At 52.1% G+C, this 17258-nt stretch overlaps 2 protein-coding genes across 3 annotated transcripts in view; both read right to left on the reverse strand.

The window, feature by feature from the left end:
• Positions 1–39: 39 nt before the first annotated feature.
• wdsub1 (WD repeat, sterile alpha motif and U-box domain containing 1) lies at positions 40–6169 on the reverse strand. Of its 2 annotated transcripts, none has more exons than XM_062447374.1 (11): positions 5422–6169; positions 5020–5207; positions 4835–4918; positions 4445–4541; positions 4061–4094; positions 3866–3906; positions 3595–3701; positions 2702–2728; positions 2425–2604; positions 1761–1895; positions 40–942 (listed from the first exon to the last, which is right to left on the reverse strand). In XM_062447374.1, the coding sequence occupies exons 1-11, from the start codon at positions 5817–5819 to the stop codon at positions 791–793; spliced, it is 1443 nt and encodes a 480-aa protein (XP_062303358.1). In that variant the 5' UTR covers positions 5820–6169; the 3' UTR covers positions 40–790. The 2 variants fall into 2 exon arrangements, with proteins under 2 accessions (XP_062303358.1, XP_062303359.1); XM_062447375.1 differs by having other exon boundaries at positions 57–942; positions 4445–4538; positions 5422–6168.
• A 483-nt stretch (positions 6170–6652) lies between these two features.
• LOC134007830 (bromodomain adjacent to zinc finger domain protein 2B-like) overlaps positions 6653–17258 on the reverse strand; it is a 13719-nt gene continuing 3113 nt past the window's right edge. The window contains 18 exon segments of the mRNA XM_062447539.1: positions 6653–8103; positions 8427–8570; positions 8706–8966; positions 9004–9050; positions 9256–9402; positions 9758–9893; positions 11126–11433; positions 11554–11714; positions 12006–12161; positions 12324–12648; positions 13331–13864; positions 13867–14069; positions 14205–14349; positions 14888–14950; positions 15145–15379; positions 15587–15661; positions 15966–16189; positions 17149–17253. Of these exon segments, the coding sequence (XP_062303523.1) occupies positions 7947–8103; positions 8427–8570; positions 8706–8966; positions 9004–9050; positions 9256–9402; positions 9758–9893; positions 11126–11433; positions 11554–11714; positions 12006–12161; positions 12324–12648; positions 13331–13864; positions 13867–14069; positions 14205–14349; positions 14888–14950; positions 15145–15379; positions 15587–15661; positions 15966–16189; positions 17149–17253 (3426 nt within the window). The 3' untranslated portion in view covers positions 6653–7946.

The following is a 17258-nucleotide window of genomic DNA, read 5'->3' on the forward strand; positions in this document are numbered from 1 at the left end:
AACACCTAGAGACAGTACTGTTAGTAGTTGTAACTTTATTCATTGCACCGATAGCTTGGAAACTATAAGAGCAATATATAATATATATTTATTTTTGCACAGTTGAAAGACTTGTTGAGAAGTTTGTGGACACATGACACGAGTGTACAGTAAGGCTGGAGAAGGTACATAACTGCTTGTATCTGAAGTTAAGAAGTTTACATGTACTTTGTTACCATGCTTGATTTATTACAATGTACTATTGTATGCTAAACTACTACTACTAGCAATTACCATTATGAAACAATAAAGTCAAATGAAACAAGCTCTCCTTCCTTTGATAATCCTTCCATCTGAGTATCTACTGTAAGTACTGCTACAATTTCAAGAGCATTTCAAAATAGCCCGCATGAAAATGTGTATGGACCAACGTGAGAATCTCAAAAGTTTGTTCTCCTCAAACTATGTTGTCTAGACAGTGTGTTAGGGTCTCAAATGACTATTTCAATCATTTCAAAACTTTTGGTTACATAAACTACACAACAACACCTACTGTAACATTGCAGGTACATGGGAATTGTTATGTAATTAAAATCAGTGTAAGCAGTGTAGCCTTCACTTCTTACAGAACATAAAAATATATATAAATCATGGAGAGATATTGCAGGCAGTGACAGATTGTACTAAGCTCAATACACCTGAAAGACTTCAACATTTCACAGTTCGTGCTCCAAGCGAAGCTTGCGGTCTGACTGGAGGAACAGAAGGATAGTCTGGAAGAAGAGTGGATCCCACGCGGCGAGTCCTCCTCTCATTGGCTGGTCTGCCAGCGACCAATAGCCATCTTGAGCGTTCTATTGGGCGTCAGCAGAGTAGTCTGTAAGGGCAGGTTGGTCATGGGGCTGGTCCGATTCTTAGTGCTGATCCAGCTCTCCATCGCCTCTCTTTCGTACGAGTAACCGTCTATTTAAGAAAACAGAACCCAGGGTTCGAATTACGGGGGGGCATGGGGGGGGTTTGACCCCCTAATTAAGACTTGGACCCCCCCAAAAGAGGTAAAAACAACAGGTCGGGGGGGTCGATACATTTATATATCGTTCTTACCTGTAATCGTAAATATTACTTTACGCCCTGGAAAAGAAGTTTACCCCCCTGATTATCATTGTTTAATTCGCACTCTGGTTAGCATGTGTGTTTTGTGGTAAATGACCAAAGGGGTTAGCATGTGTGTTTTGTATGAAATGACCAACGGGGTTGGCATGTGTGTTTTGGATGAAATGACCAAAGGGGTTAGCATGTGTGTTTTGGATGAAATGACCAAAGGGGTTAGCATGTGTGTTTTGGATGAAATGACCAAAGGGGTTAGTATGTGTGTTTTGGGTGAAATGATCAAAGGGGTTAGTATGTGTGTTTTGGGGTAAATGACCAAAGGGATTAGAACCGTTTGATATACTAGCTTAGTGTATTCATATAAATAAATCAAATATTGCAACTCAATTATGAAATACAAATACAGATGACGTGTATAACCCTGTCCAATTAGAGATGCCGACATTTTCATGTTTTGTGTATGTCTTGATGGCATGACATTGGAACACCATATTAAGACCAGTAACTCCATCTCTCCCAAAACCACATTTCTCCATCTAGGCCTACGTAGCTATACTCCCCACACTGGCTAGCTAGCGAAGCCGTTAGCGGATTGTGTCAGCTAAGTTGGCTAACCAACACAGGCGGTCACGTTGTGAACGGACACCCGGACACCCCCGGTCAGCACCCACCTGCAGCGATGACGGGGTCCCTCATCAGCTCTCGTGTGATTGGACAGAGGAACTCGTCAGGAACACCGGTGCACACGCACGCGCTCTTCAGCTCCTCGATCTTCCTCAGAACCTTACTACGCAAGCCCATCGACTCTACACACACACACACACACACACACAAAAAGAAGAACTGTATTCAGGCGATTGACCTGTACTGTAGTACGTTTTCATGGGCAACTTAACTATAAACTTATAATAAACGATAAAAGTTTCTGTAAATTCTGCATTGAGGAAGATATGGGGAATCATTCTGACAAAGTAATATTGGAGGACATTTTACTAAATCTGTAAACCATATTATGTTAGGCTACACTGTATGAATATACTTTAGGATCAGGGATTGGGTTATGTAACAAGCCCTGCTTGGAAAATCACAACCTAATGCGTGTACAGTAAAGCCTAATATGATGTAATCCTGAATAAGTCTCCCATCCAACATCCTTTCATAATTTCGTCACTAGCCCAGCTGTGTCCCATCCACACCAATAACATGAGCATAGACAAGACCAGGACCTAGTGCGTGTGTTGTGTACATTTAGTCATTTTAGCAGACGCTCTTATCCAGAGCGTAGTGTAGTGTGTGTGGTGGAAATGTGTGTGATAGTGATAGTGTGTGTGTCACCTATATGTAGCTCAGAGGCCAGGGTGTCCCTGGTCAGACTGAGAAGCTCCGCCCCTTCGATGTTATTGGCTCTGAAGACCTCCACCAGCCCTTCCAGCCCCTCCTCCACCAACCAGCTTGCTACCTCCTCCTCTGACCAATCACTGACCAGCAGCTTGGAGTGACCGGCCAATGTCCTCCCTGGGGGACATCAAAACAGGAAGTGAATTGTAATTAGCAGTTAAAAGAACAACCCGCACCTATCCACCCTCAGCTTCCTGTAACTGTGTAAATCTACCTTCGCTCGAAGATGCTGAAGATTCCTCTGTAGGGCGAAAATAAAACATCTCAAATGAACAGCACCATCTTAAAAGCTGTGAAGACTCGTCTGACGAAAACATAAAGAAGCATTAAAAAAAGAAAGAAACGCTATCAGGACTCAACAGACACAGATAACAATGAAGATGAGGAGGGGGAGAGGCAGCACTGTAGAAAGCTATCATCAGTTATCCACAAGATGTGAAGCCAATTCTGCTCTCGGCAGGCAGTGTTTCTAGTGAGGGCTGAGTCTGGGGGGGGGGACGCCGGCTCCTAGCGATAAAAGGGCTTCACCCTGCCGAGTCCAGCAGTCGATAAAAGGGCTTCACCCTGCCGAGTCCAGCAGTCGGTAAAAGGGCTTCACCCTGCCGAGTCCAGCAGTCGATAAAACCATCTCTGATATCAACAGGATGCCAGGCTCTCCTGGATGAACGGCAGCTCCATGCGGCTCATAAAAGGCCGGCAGATAACACTCACCAGGGAGGGAAGTGGTGGGAGAGAATAAAGAGACGTAATCAAACAAAAAGACGACAGCAGAAATTATGCGAGTACTTCACCTACATGAGAGAGACGAAGGGTGTGTGTGTATATATGTATCATTTACATTTAGTCATTTAGCAGACGCTCTTATCCAGAGCGACTTACAGTAAGTACAGGGACATTCCCCCGAGGCAAGTAGGGTGAAGTGCCTTGCCCAAGGACACAACGTCAGTTGGCATGACCGGGAATCGAACTGGCAACCTTCGGATTACTAGCCCGACTCCCTCACCGCTCAGCCACCTGACTCCCATGTATATGTACATGTTGTATCTGTACATGTTGTATCTGTAAGCGTGTACATGTACTGTATCTGTACCCTGCTCCTCCACCCACCGTGCCGGCTGTGCCCGTCCTCCAGCCTCCAGATGTTCACAGTCTTGTCCATGGAGCCTGAGGCGATGAGCGGGAGCACAGGGGAGCAGGAACACGCTGTCACGTACCTGCGACCGCAACCACAGACACCCCCAGATCAGGAGATCAACCACGACCACAGACACCCCCAGATCAACCACGACCACAGACACCCCCAGATCAGGATACTCATCCATGTTAAACTCTCCACCCTCAGAGCACTGATGAGGCATGTGGCCGGTGTTGTTCTCACCTGTCATGCTGGTTCAGAGTATAGAGAAGGACTCCACGGTTCTGTTGACATGGAGACAGGAGGTGATGAGAAGGATGTTTATCATTACCAGGGAGGTCCAGCACAAACAATTGAATATTAATCTACACAGTACGTACACATCACCATGGGAACTGTAAAATTACATCTAGGGAAGGTCTATGTAATGAAACTCACGGCATCGTAAACTGTGACGGTTTTGTCCACAGAGCTGCAAAACAAAAACACATTTGTCCACATCAGGGATCATGTCAGAGTGATATATGTACACCACAAACCACACCTGTGTTAGACATCACTGCCTCCAGCCTGCACCCTTAATACTGAGGACTCTCTCAGGACCAGCAGGAAATAGAAAATATTATGCTGCCCTCCTGTGGTCAGATGGGGTTACTGTTAACTGGACCAAAAATAATAAGCTAAAGCGTGTAGAGAGACTGGAAGTGGTTTAGCTCAAGGGGCACACAGCATCAAAACCTTCAAAATCTAAGCACAGTAAGCATGCTTGACGTGCTGATATCCCTGTGAGGGCTGGAGGGCCGGTCACACAGCGCTCCTCACCCAGACACCAGCAGCTGGCCGTCAGCAGAGTAGGAGCAGGAGAGGACCGGGGCGGACTGGCCTGTTAGACAGTACTGCAGCTGCACCTTACAGCCTGCTGGCCAGAACACACACACACATCACACACACACATCGGCAGCACATCACACACAACCACGCAGAGGACAGAGATGGTCACTGTGATGTGATGGTCACTGTGATGGTCACTGTGATGGTCACTGTGATGGTCACTGTGATGTGATGGTCACTGTGATGTGATGGTCACTGTGATGGTCAATGTGATGTGATGGTCACTGTTAAGCCCTCTGTGACATGCTTGCGTGTAAAAAGGGCTATACAAATAAATTTTATTTGATGTGATGGTCAGTGTGACTGGTCAGGATTCAGTACCTGAGCTGGACTTGGAGACGAGCCAGATCTTCAGCAGGCTGTCCTGCCCACACGAGGCTAGATAGACCTGCATCCCCCTGGAGTCTACAACACACATGGAGGCGGGGTGAGGAGGAGGGGAGAAGGGTGAGGCAGAGGAAGGAGGAGAGGGGTTAGGAGGAGGAGGGAGAGGAGGACCGCCTCACCGCTGAGCATGCTGGGAGAGAAGCAGCAGCAGGTCACCCCCAGGTCGTGAGCATTCTTCTCTGCGTGAAGCTGGGTCAGCTTCACATCCCACAGCCGCAGCTCCCCGTAGGTGGAGCCCGTCACAAACAGCTGGCCACAGGGACTGAAGGAGCAGGCCACCATGGTGGTGTCACTCACAGCTGCCGTCCTGCAGACACATAACACCGTCATTAGCATCGCTACGCTCACAATCACTATCCACCTTGCAGACAACCCCTCCCTGTCAACCTGGAGACTGGACAACCGATAATTATCGCTCCCGACGACTTGGAAAATAATCGTCATAAATTGATTATGAGCGTCAGTCAAGTTGCTGTAATAGCTTGTTAACTTTTCATGTGTAGGAGGGAAAAACCGCTTACCCGCTGAGTGTTTTAGTAGTGAAGTCCCAGAGAGCCAAGCTACCGTCAGAGGCACCGGACACCAAGTGGGTAGAGTCGGGGGAAAAGGCGCACACCCTCACGGGACTACGACCCGGATGCTCCAGCACGGCCTCAATTTCACCCGTCGTCGTTGACCATACCACCGTCGTTGCGTCCGTTGAACACGAAGCAAGGAATTGACCGCACGCACTGAACCGGCAGCAGTGGACACCGTAGCCGTGACCCGTCAGCGGGGAAAATGACAGTTCTGAGAAGTCTTGGGTGGAGTATATTCGGACCGTTTTGTCGCCTGAGCAAGTGGCTAGGTGAGACGCGGAGAAGGCGCACCAGTTGACATCGTCTCGATGGTCTTGCAGGGTGCAAATGAGTGACACCATTTCCTTCGCGGAAAAAGCCAAGTCGGCCTAGCTAACGACAATGAGACACTGATATAATATAACCGAAACAGTAACAGGCTAGCCCAAGTAACGTCAGCTTAATGCTAATGCCTTTTAGCCCCAATCATTTAAACTAGGCTACACTAGACTGTGCTGCTGACCAGCGACCAAGTTAGCTATCTTGCTAAAGTAAGCATAATTCACCTTAAATGTTTTATCAGATATTATTATTCCTCATGCATAATATTCATTAGACACAGTCGACGTGGTATTAAATGTAATTCTTGTTTAGTGTGTGAAGTTAAACGGTTACCTATTCTAATCCACGTTTACTTCCTGGATTTGGTCACGCGCTGCCTACTGATTATTTGTCAGTGACGTCAAACAGATTTTTTATTTTTATTTTATGTCCAACATTAGCCTTCAGAAAGTGGATGTGAAAATATTAATCATAACGACCAGAGTCTTTTTAAACATGAGTACCTGTACTTCTACTTGAGTGAAGGATGTGTGTACTTTTGCCCTCTCTGGTCATTACACAGTGGTTACACTGTTGTTACGCTGTTATTACGCTGTTATTACGCTGTTGTTCCACTGTCATTACACTGTTGCAGAGATGGGACTGTAGAGATGGGACTGTACTTAAGTGGATTCTGTATTTGGTGGCAGAAGTTTTGTCGAAACTGTTCTGTTCTAAATTGTCGGTGTCAACAAGGGATTCCTGGCGAATGCGCAGCTTGTCTATAGTGTATTTGTGTATTCATGTATTCATATTTGATCCTTTTTTTTCTTATAGCTTCACAGAGAAGAAGAAAAGCACACCAACATCCCTGATAGGTTGAAAAACATCTTTTCTTTAATAGGTCCGTGCCACACACTAGTGAAAAATAAAGCTCCTACAAAAAGAATGATACTTTTATTCCACAATATCTTAAATAAAGTAACTTCAAGCACTCTGACTTGGATACAAAAAACTCTAGCTGCCTCCTTTAGGCCACAACAAACAGCAAAATTCAAACACAGTGGTTACAAATGGCCTGATGTCCTGTGCACTGTGGCAAGGCAAACATGGGGGGCAATGCTCAATGGGAAAAAGACTGAAAAATGACTTAAATATTTGTCGTTTTTTTCACTGGATGTATATAGGAATGATTACTTTGTCACTGTCAGACTTTGGAGGCCATGTCGGATTGAAATGATATAAAAAATAACAGTTTATTAAAATGATAACTCAAAACCTATCTTTCCCTACACCCCTGTTTGAAGGGTAGGCACTACTAATGAAGGAAAACACAGTGCTTGCTGAGGACATGGATATACTGTACAAACAATATTTATGATAAATGTATTAATCACTTTCACTAAAATAGAATGCTACAATCATTCTAAGGCATAAACAATATCTGATATTCTCAAACAATTTGTACACATTGTTCCAAACAATACTTAATATTGACATTAATAAACAGTATATACACACGCAGCACTGTCTGAAGGTTTCTCTGCAGATTTAGTAAATAAAATGCAGTTTTAAGGTTTGAACATAATGACTACAGTCTTCTGACACCCCGAGCAGAGCAGAGTGTAAACAGTCCTGTTTTTTCTTGGCTTTGTTTCATATTTGGGAGAAAATTAAAACACAAAGACACATTCCTTTTCGATTCAAAGCAGTTGAACTGATTCTTCCTTTTCATAGAAAATGAAGTGGACCTTTTTTGTTTATTGATTCATAAATAATTATTACAAAATTAAATACATTCACTATAATACGATTAAATAAAAAAAGAATATTTACAAAGTAGTGGAAAGTATTTCTACCGCAGGTATGTTTGTGATGGTTGAGGAGGATTCATTCAGTGCATTGTTGTCTGGAACAGGAAATGGTGTAACACTCACTTCCTGTTTCTATGGGATTCTTTGGATGTTAGATCCCTGTTGAGGCAAAACCAACGCTGGGACTCGCCCCTGGCTGATCTCTCACCTGACCAACCTTTCCCCAACGGAAACCAAAACACTTCTTCTTCTTCTGTGTTGTGAAGCCTGGCCCCCCCGTCCTGGTGCTCTGACGTACGAAGAAGATGGGAGTTCCAGGGTGGCCGAGACGAGCGGAGGAGCGTCAGAGCTGGGTTAGTTAGTTTGCTTCAGAAGTTCGGTCCATCGCTTCTCGAAGAACTTCCTCATGTTGTGTCCTGCTCGGCCGATGTCGGAGTTGTCCTCGTTGAACTTCTCGCAGTTATCGAAAACCAAGTTGACGTCGATGATGAAAGTCTCCAAGTTCTGATATCTGAAACGAAAAAATATTGTTTTTTAATCATAAATCATATAATATATAAGCATACATCATAATCATATGTTTTAAAGTACAGCAGAAGATCAAGGATCAGAAGTGTTTCAGTGATCAGAGTCAAGGAACAGGAAACAATCTCTCAATAACATCTCAGTATCTACAGAGAAACATCTCAGTATCTACAGAGAAACATCTCTTTATTAACAATTATTGACTATCGATTGACTATGAATATCGATCAACTTGGAGATGAAGAGATCCACATGTCTCTTTGATGAGACTCTGAATGACTTCAGAGTCTCGTTATGAGGAGGACTCACTGGCTGCTGACCAGCTTCTCCCGGATGGTGGAGAAGTCCATGGGCTTCTTGATGACCTTCCTGTAGCCCAGGACGGACTTGAGGTTGACAGGGGTCAGGAAGGGCCAGGCATCCTGATGGCGCTCCAGTTCAGCCAGGAGCACTCTGGAACACACACACACACAGGGAGTTAGAGATGGTACCAGGAGAAATTAACACATCACATGAAGAAATCCAACATCCCAGCTCTGTCATCCAGCATAACCCACACACAGAACTCCCTTCCACATTCCACTGTACCTGCACAAGCCCAGATCTCTGTTATTGTCTCTTGCTGTTTTGGCCCTCTTCACACACACAGGGCTCTCCTGATTGGGCAGCTGCTGAGGTGTGGGCGGGATCTCCTCTGACTTCCTCTTCCTGTTGGGCTCCTTGGCTCCTTTCCTGGGGGTGCCGCTGGCGCTGGGGGGGTCGTCCTCCGAGCCCTCGCCGTTCCCTGTCTGCTTCCCAACGTTCTTCTTCACCTCTCCACCTTTCTTCCCTCCCCCTCCTCCTCCTCCTCCCCCCCCCTCCTCCTCCTCCTCCCCCTCCTCCCAGCATAGGCCTGTTTAGAGGCTTCTTGCTTTTGGGAATTGGACCGCTCGCCTGCGAAGAAACAGTGTGATTGTCAGTAAAACACTGCACCTTTTTCTTTCCTTTCCAAAAAAGTTGAGAAGGAATATTCTGAGTGAACAACAGAAGGGTTAAATTTAAGAGGCCACTGCAAGTGGCAATTTGACCCATAGCTGTATACTGTGTATATATGCATATGTAAGTAGATGCGCTGGTGCAGAAGGACTGGAGAGGGTACCTTGGAGATGCAAGCAGGACAGTACCAGTCCCCCTCAGGGATACAGGTGATCTTGGGCTTGTGACAGTAGGTGTGACAGCCTTTGTCACATCCGTCACACAGCAGCAGCAGGTCCTCGTTGTCTCCCTTCCTGCAGATCTGACAATACTGCAGAAACAACCACACCTTTTACCCCTCCAAACACACAGCTTCCAGCTCACATAGATAACCAAACATTATGATCTGGGGTTTATATTGTACATTGTGGATGTTATATCATAACAATTACATTCCTTTGTGTGTTAGATAGTTGGAAACCTTTGTCCAAAGTGACATATTGTACAGGGGGGATTTGAACCTGCAACCTCTTGATCTGCAGTCAAATACTCTACCCACAGAGCTATACCTACTCAAATCATATACTCCAGAGATATACCCATCCCCATGCATTACCCCAGAGATATACCCATCCCCATGCATTACCCCAGAGATATACCCATCCCTGGGCCTTAGGGGAACCTACCACTTTCATGATGGATCTCTCCCAGGCGATGGACTTCTGCAGCTGCTGGATGCACATGGCCAGCTGTGCGGCGCTGCGGACCTCAGCCAGGGCCCTCCTCCACACCTTCATCCCATGGGCCACCTCCTCCTCGCCCCTGAGGAGCACCATGAGGTCAGGACGAGCACAGCCTCTGGGGCGTTCACACGCACGCACACACACACACACGTGACCTCCCACCCCGCTTCACAAACAGCACTAAGGTCCGGCAGGACAGAAACAGCATGAGGGAGGCTGGAGGCTGCAACCATGCAGGGAGGTGGAGGGAGAGGAGGAGGGAGAGGAGGAGGGAGAGGAGGAGGGTGAGGAGGAGGGAGAGAGAGGAGGGTGAGGAGGAGGGAGAGAGAGGAGGGAGAGGAGGAGGGAGAGAGAGGAGGGAGAGGAGGAGGGTGAGGAGGAGGAGAGAGAGAGGAGGGAGAGGAGGAGGGAGAGGAGGAGGGAGAGGAGGAGGGTGAGGAGGAGGGAGAGAGAGGAGGGTGAGGAGGAGGGAGAGAGAGGAGGGAGAGGAGGAGGGAGAGAGAGGAGGGAGAGGAGGAGGGTGAGGAGGAGGGAGAGAGAGGAGGGAGAGGAGGAGGGTGAGGAGGAGGGAGAGAGAGGAGGGAGAGGAGGAGGGTGAGGAGGAGGGAGAGAGAGGAGGGAGAGAGGAGGGAGAGAGAGGAGGGTGAGGAGGAGGAGGAGGAGGGAGAGAGAGGAGGAGGGAGAGGAGGGAGAGAGAGGAGGGAGAGAGAGAGAGGTGGAGGGAGAGGAGGAGGGAGAGGAGGAGGGTGAGGAGGAGGGTGAGGAGGAGGGAGAGAGGAGGAGGGAGAGGAGGAGGGAGGGAGAGGACGAGGGAGAGGAGGGAGAGAGAGGAGGAGGGAGAGGAGGGAGAGAGAGGAGGAGGGAGAGGAGGAGGAGGGAGAGGAGGGAGAGAGAGGAGGAGGGAGAGAGGAGGAGGGAGAGGAGGAGGGAGGGAGAGGACGAGGGAGAGGAGGGAGAGAGAGGAGGAGGGAGAGGAGGGAGAGAGAGGAGGAGGGAGAGGAGGAGGAGGGAGAGGAGGGAGAGAGAGGAGGGAGAGGAAGGAGGAGGGGGACGGGGTGCGTATGTTGTAGGGCCAGCAGGATGTGGATGCCATCACCAAAGTCACTGATGCAGAAGTGATGCAACGTGCAGACGACCAGAGAACAGCCGGACGACAAAACCAAAACACAACAGGAAACAGGATGCAACTCCCACAAAAAAAAGAAAAAAAAAAAAAAGAAACAAAAAAACAGTTTTTCCCTTGAAGTAGGAAAGCATTCAGAATAAAAAAAAAAGCGTAGGATGGGGGTTTGTGTCCCAGCGGTAACGTACCCTTCCCTGTCTGCGTGAGTGGAGGGGGCAGGGGCTGGTACAGTGACCGTACCAACATTATCCACCCTGATCTGGATGGTAGTGCCTAGGGGGCTCCTCAGGTACCTTCGCTCCACGTTGCGCTCCAGATCGGCCAGCCTTGTCACCGCTATGTCCAGGGGGTTGTCTGCATGCCGCCCCACCGCACCCTTCTCCACCCGCTCCTCCACCTGGTCCCGGTCAGAGGGAGGAGTCGTCTTGGAGAGAGGCTTGTGCTCGTGGTAGATCAGGTCCTCTCGCTCTGACTGAGGCTCAGGGTACATCCAGCCCTGGGGGGGGGGTAAATGTAGGCTGTTTTAATGAGGCTTCTAAAGCAATGTGTCTCTAGATGGGTCATGTTTGGTGTGTGTGTGTGTGTGTGTGTAAGAACATGTGTGTGTGTGGCCTACCTTGATCTGCAGGCTGGCCGTGGTGACCTTCCTCTCCAGTTCCTCCACCTGCTGCAGCACAGCAATGTCCATCTCCATGGCCTGCTCCTCCACACACCAACCCCGCACAGACTCCACGCTCACCTGGCTCTCCTCCAGGTCACACAGCTCGATCATCGCCACTAAAGGGTCAGGGGTCAGAGGTCAGGAGTCACACTCCCTCACGCTGGCAGACAGACAGGCAGACAAGCAGACAAGCAGACAAGCAGACAGGCAGACAAACAGACATGCAGACAGACAGGCAGACAGGCAGACTGACATAGACAGGCAGGTAGACAGACAAACAGACAGGCAGGCAGACAGGCAGACAGACACAGACAGGCAGGCAGGCAGGCAGGCAGGCAGGCAGGCAGACACAGACACAGACACAGACACAGACACAGACAGACAGACAGACAGACAGACAGACTCACCATCTCTGTGCTTGGTGCAGACCTGTGGGATGAGCTCCAGGTACTTCTGCATCTGTCTCTGCAGGCCTCTCTCCCGGAGGCCCCGGCTGTGCAGGGTCCTGGTCAGGCCCCGGAGCTGCTCCATGTCCGACACCCTCCACCAGCCACTCAGCATGTCTGCACACACACACACACACTTAGAAACACCTTCCGACATTTCATCATATACTAATTTAACATGCAGAAAGTTTACCATCACCCCTAGCCATCAACTCAATGACCCAGATACTAAAACTGATTGCCCACAACCCGCTCCCCCGGACCACCCCGCCCCCTCACCCTCAGGGATGGGCTGTGGGAGGGGGTGGTCAAGGGACTTGGGCATCTGCAGGGCGGGGGAGGGCACCGAGGGGGGCACCGAGGGGGGCACCGAGGGGGGCTCCGAGGGGGGCTTCTCGCTGGGGGGCTCAGAGGGGGGCGACTGGGCCAGGCTGGAGATGCTGGGGGCCCCGGTGCCCCCCCCCTCCAGGGAGGGGCCGGGCAGGGGGCTGCTGGGGGCCCCGGTGGCCCCCCCGGGCAGGGGGCTGCTGCAGAACGGCATGCTGGGACTCAACAGCCCCCCGGGCCAGAACGGCAGGCCCAACATCTGACCCCCAGGCTTACCCTGAGGAGGGGAGAGAGAGAGAGAGAGAGAGATGGGTTTGGAGGAGATGAGGGGAGAGAGAGAGAGAGAGAGAGATGGGTTTGGAGGAGATGAGGGGAGAGAGAGAGAGAGAGATGGGTTTGGAGGAGATGAGGGGAGAGAGAGAGAGAGAGAGAGATGGGTTTGGAGGAGATGAGGGGAGAGAGAGAGAGAGAGATGGGTTTGGAGGAGATGAGGGGAGAGAGAGAGAGAGAGAGAGATGGGTTTGGAGGAGATGAGGGGAGAGAGAGAGAGAGAGATGGGTTTGGAGGAGATGAGGGGAGAGAGAGAGAGAGAGAGAGATGGGTTTGGAGGAGATGAGGGGAGAGAGAGAGAGAGAGAGAGATGGGTTTGGAGGAGATGAGGGGAGAGAGAGAGAGAGAGAGAGATGGGTTTGGAGGAGATGAGGGGAGAGAGAGAGAGAGAGAGAGATGGGTTTGGAGGAGATGAGGGGAGAGAGAGAGAGAGAGAGAGATGGGTTTGGAGGAGATGAGGGGAGAGAGAGAGAGAGAGGGATGAGTGAGGGGAAAGCAAGTGAAAAGAAAGATAGCCTTTTACAACATGACTCAAATAAGTCATCAATCAATCAATACAAATACATTATAAATCATAATGATAAAACTATAAATAATTCAGTGTTGAGCCGAACAGAGGCTGTACCCACCCCCACCTGCAGGGCGGCGAGAGGGTAGCTGATGAGGCCGGCGGGGTGGTGAGGGCTGGCGGAGGCGGAGGCGGCGGAGGGTGTGAGAGGCAGGGCGGGGGAGGCGGGGGGGCCGGGTTGGAGGGGCCTGGGCTGGGGAGTGATTAGGGAGGTCTGGTCGCAGGGGGAGCGAGGGAGGAGGGTGAACCAGTGTCCACTGCGCTCCGTCAGGACTCTGAGGAGCTGGTCGCTGGGGAGGTACTGGAGCTGGGGGGGGGAGGGGGGCTTCCCCTGGGTGCCCAGCCCCCCGGGAGGGGGCAGGAGTGAGCAGGATGGGGGCGAGGAGGTGGGGGGGGCTGGCGTGGCATCGTTGATGGGGGGGGTAGCAGAGGGGCTGGCCGGTAGATCGGGCTGAGGAGAGGCAGTTGCCGTGGCGACGAGAGGCGGGGCCACAGGGGTGCTGTTGTGCGTTGGTTGGGGGTCACCGTCCTTGATCGGCGTTTCCATGGTGACCGCTAGCATGGTGCCCTGTTGGTGGCCGCAGCAAGTTAACTCGTTCTTCTCCTCCTCCTCCTCCTCCTCTTCCTCCTCCTCCTCCTTCTCTTCCTCTGAGGCAGGTGTGCTGGCGTTCGGCAGCAGACCTCCTGCGGGGCGATAGAGGGCTCCTCCTTCTGCACCTCCTCCTCCACAGGCTCCTCCTTCACCTGCACCTCCTCCGCCCTCCTCCTCCTCTTCCTCTCCTCCTCCAGCTCTTCCGGGGCTGAGGGGGTCAAATGACACAATGAGCATCTGCATCTACGAGTTTCATGGTTGTTATTGATACAACCCTGCCTCCCATTCCATCCCCCCCCGCCTCGCCCCCCTCACCCATCCCCCCCCCCCCTCGCCCCCTCACCTTCTCCGCTCTCCATGGCCTCTATGAAGACCCCCCCGCAGTGCGGCAGCACCCAGTAGCGGCGGCGGTAGCGGTCCTGGCCGTACATGCTGGACCGGAGGGAGTGGGAGGCCTCGTACAGCTTCCTCCGCAGCTGGTGGTGTTGCTGGGAAACCACGGGGCACAACGTCAACACCACACACAATCACACCACACAGTGTTGAGAGGGGGTGAGGTACAGGAGGTGAGGTACAGTGGGTGAGGTACAGGGGGTGAGGTACAGGGTGTGAGGTACGGTACAGGGGGTGAGGTAGAGTGGGTGAGGTAGAGTGGGTGTGGTAGAGGGGGTGAGGTAGAGGGGGTGAGGTAGAGGGGGTGAGGTAGAGTGGGTGAGGTAGAGGTGGAGTGGGTGAGGTAGAGGGGGTGAGGTAGAGTGGGTGAGGTAGAGGGGGTGAGGTAGAGTGGGTGAGGTAGAGGTGGAGTGGGTGAGGTAGAGTGGGGTGAGGAAGAGTGGGTGAGGTAGAGGGGGTGAGGTGGAGTGGGTGAGGTAGAGGGGGTGAGGTAGAGTGGGTGAGGTAGAGTGGGTGAGGTAGAGGGGGTGAGGTAGAGAGGGTGAGTTAGAGTGGGTGAGGTAGAGGGGGTGAGGTACAGTTGGTGAGGTAGAGGGGGTGAGAGTGGGTAATCATTTGTATTCCAGGACCCACCTTCGCTAACTTCTCTATCTGCTTCTCCAGCTCCTCAACACTGGTGGCCTGGTCTCCTTCATCCTGGAGCAACACAAGGTCACAGGGTCACAGGGTCACAGGGTCACAGGGTCAAAGGGTCAAAGGGTCACAGGGTCACAGGGGCACAGGGTCACTGGGTCACATATGTAGCCCACATAGATCCAGCACATATCTAGTCCACATCCAGCACTGATGTAGCACACACATTCAGCCTGGAGGTCACTGGGAGATCCTACCTCGTCACAAGTTTCCACTTTTTTGCATTTCTTCATCATCTCCTCCTCCTCTTCCTCCTCCTCCTCGTCCGCCTGCTCGTCGCTGTCCTCTTCCTCCTCGTCCTCCTCGTCGCTGTCGCCGCCCGGCTTCCTCTTGCGCTTCAGGGTGGAGGAGGAGGAGCCCACAGCCTGGGTCTCCTCCCCGCCCGCGCTGGCCTCTCTCCTGCCTGTCCGCTTGGCATGGATTGCTCTTAGCCTGGCAGACACACACACACACACACACACACACACACAGACACACACACACACACACACAGACACATACACAAACATACAAATGCAAACATACACACACACACAAAAACACAAACAAACCCAGAAGTAAGCACAACAGGAACAAACGTACACACACTCGGTAGCAGAGTGTCACCAGTCACACCCTGTGACGGAAACACAGCCTTACTTCTTCAGCTTGCTCTCCATGATCCACTTCTCCTTCCTCAGGTTGGTCATCTGGTCCAGGTTTTTGTCTATCTCACTGCAGACCGGAAATATACAGAGATTCATCACTAAGCCCTCAGAACTAAGTCAACGTTAAGCCATCAGAACTAAGTCATCATAAGTCATCAGAACAAAGTCATCGTTAAGCCATCAGAACTAAGTCATCAGAACTAAGTCATCGTTAAGCCATCAGAACTAAGTCATCAGAACTAAGTCATCGTTAAGCCATCAGAACTAAGTCCTCATTAAGTCATCAGAACTAAGTCATCATTAAGCCATCAGCCAGTCATGGTTAGGTCATCAGGCTGGTTGGCCGGCAGCCCTGGTCCCTCCGTGCGTACCTGACCACGCCCCTGCTGCAGGCCAGCTCGTTGGCCAGGAAGCCCAGGATGGAGGCCTTCTGGGCGGGCGTGTGGGCCTGGAAGGCCCTGGTCTTCAGGCTCAGGGCCAGCTCAGCCAGCTCTGTCTGGCCACAGTGAGCGGCCATGTACATCTGGAGAACCTCCGACACGTTGTCCCGGTTGATGCCCACGTTGGTCAGGTGGTCCCCAAGCATGGTCTTGGTCTGGGGGAGGAGGGGAGGAGGGGAGGAGGGGGGAGGAGGGGAGGAGGGGGGAGGAGGGGAGGAGGGGAGGAGGGGGGAGGGAGGGAGGGAGGAGGAGGGGAGGAGGAGGGGAGGAGGAGGGGAGGAGGGGAGGAGGGGAGGAGGAGGGGAGGAGGGGAGGAGGGGGGAGGGGGGGAGGAGGGGAGGAGGGGAGGAGGGGGAGGGAGGGAGGGAGGAGGAGGGGAGGAGGGGAGGAGGAGGGGAGGAGGGGAGGAGGGGAGGAGGGGAGGAGGGGGGAGGGAGGGAGGGAGGAGGAGGGGAGGAGGGGAGGAGGAGGGGAGGAGGGGAGGAGGGGAGGAGGGGAGGAGGAGGGGGGAGGGGGGGAGGAGGAGAGGAGGGGAGGAGGGGAGGAGGAGGGGAGGGGGGAGGAGGGGAGGAGGGGGGAGGGAGGGAGGAGGAGGGGAGGAGGAGGGGAGGAGGAGGGGAGGAGGGGAGGAGGGGAGGAGGAGGGGAGGAGGGGAGGAGGGGAGGAGGGGAGGAGGGGGAGGGGGGGAGGAGGGGAGGAGGGGAGGAGGGGGGAGGGAGGGAGGGAGGAGGAGGGGAGGAGGGGAGGAGGAGGGGAGGAGGGGAGGAGGGGAGGAGGGGAGGAGGGGGGAGGGAGGGAGGGAGGAGGAGGGGAGGAGGGGAGGAGGAGGGGAGGAGGGGAGGAGGGGAGGAGGGGAGGAGGAGGGGGGAGGGGGGGAGGAGGAGAGGAGGGGAGGAGGGGAGGAGGAGGGGAGGGGGGAGGAGGGGAGGAGGGGAGGAGGGGGAGGAGGGGGGAGGAGGGGAGGAGGGTTTCAAGGGAGTTAGTGTTAAAAAATAAATAATTATACCCACCCCACCATACTCTCTCTATCTACCATACCCACATCCCCTTCCCACCCTCCCTCTCTCCACCCCCCCTGCGTCCCACCCTCCCTCTCTCCACCCCCCCTGCTCACCTTGTGTCCCGGAGGCAGGCCCGGGTCACACACGGCCAGGGAGAGCATGCGGACCAGCAGGTCCTGGACGTGGCCCATGCTGTCGCCCACGTTCAGCAGCCCCTCCTGCA

Source organism: Osmerus eperlanus, chromosome 21 (assembly GCF_963692335.1).
Source record: "Osmerus eperlanus chromosome 21, fOsmEpe2.1, whole genome shotgun sequence".
NCBI classification, from domain to species: Eukaryota; Metazoa; Chordata; class Actinopteri; order Osmeriformes; family Osmeridae; genus Osmerus; species Osmerus eperlanus.

What these genes read in the sequence shown, in the direction of transcription:
- wdsub1 (XM_062447374.1), bottom strand. Translation starts at nt 5,819, where the DNA reads ATGGTGTCACTCATTTGCACCCTGCAAGACCATCGAGACGATGTCAAC. An exon ending in ACTACTAAAACACTCAGCGG is followed by an intron (nt 5,208 to 5,421) that starts GTAAGCGGTTTT and finishes ATGTGTCTGCAG; the next exon opens with GACGGCAGCTGTGAGTGACA. An exon ending in CTCTCCCAGCATGCTCAGCG is followed by an intron (nt 4,919 to 5,019) that starts GTGAGGCGGTCC and finishes TGTGTGTTGTAG; the next exon opens with ACTCCAGGGGGATGCAGGTC.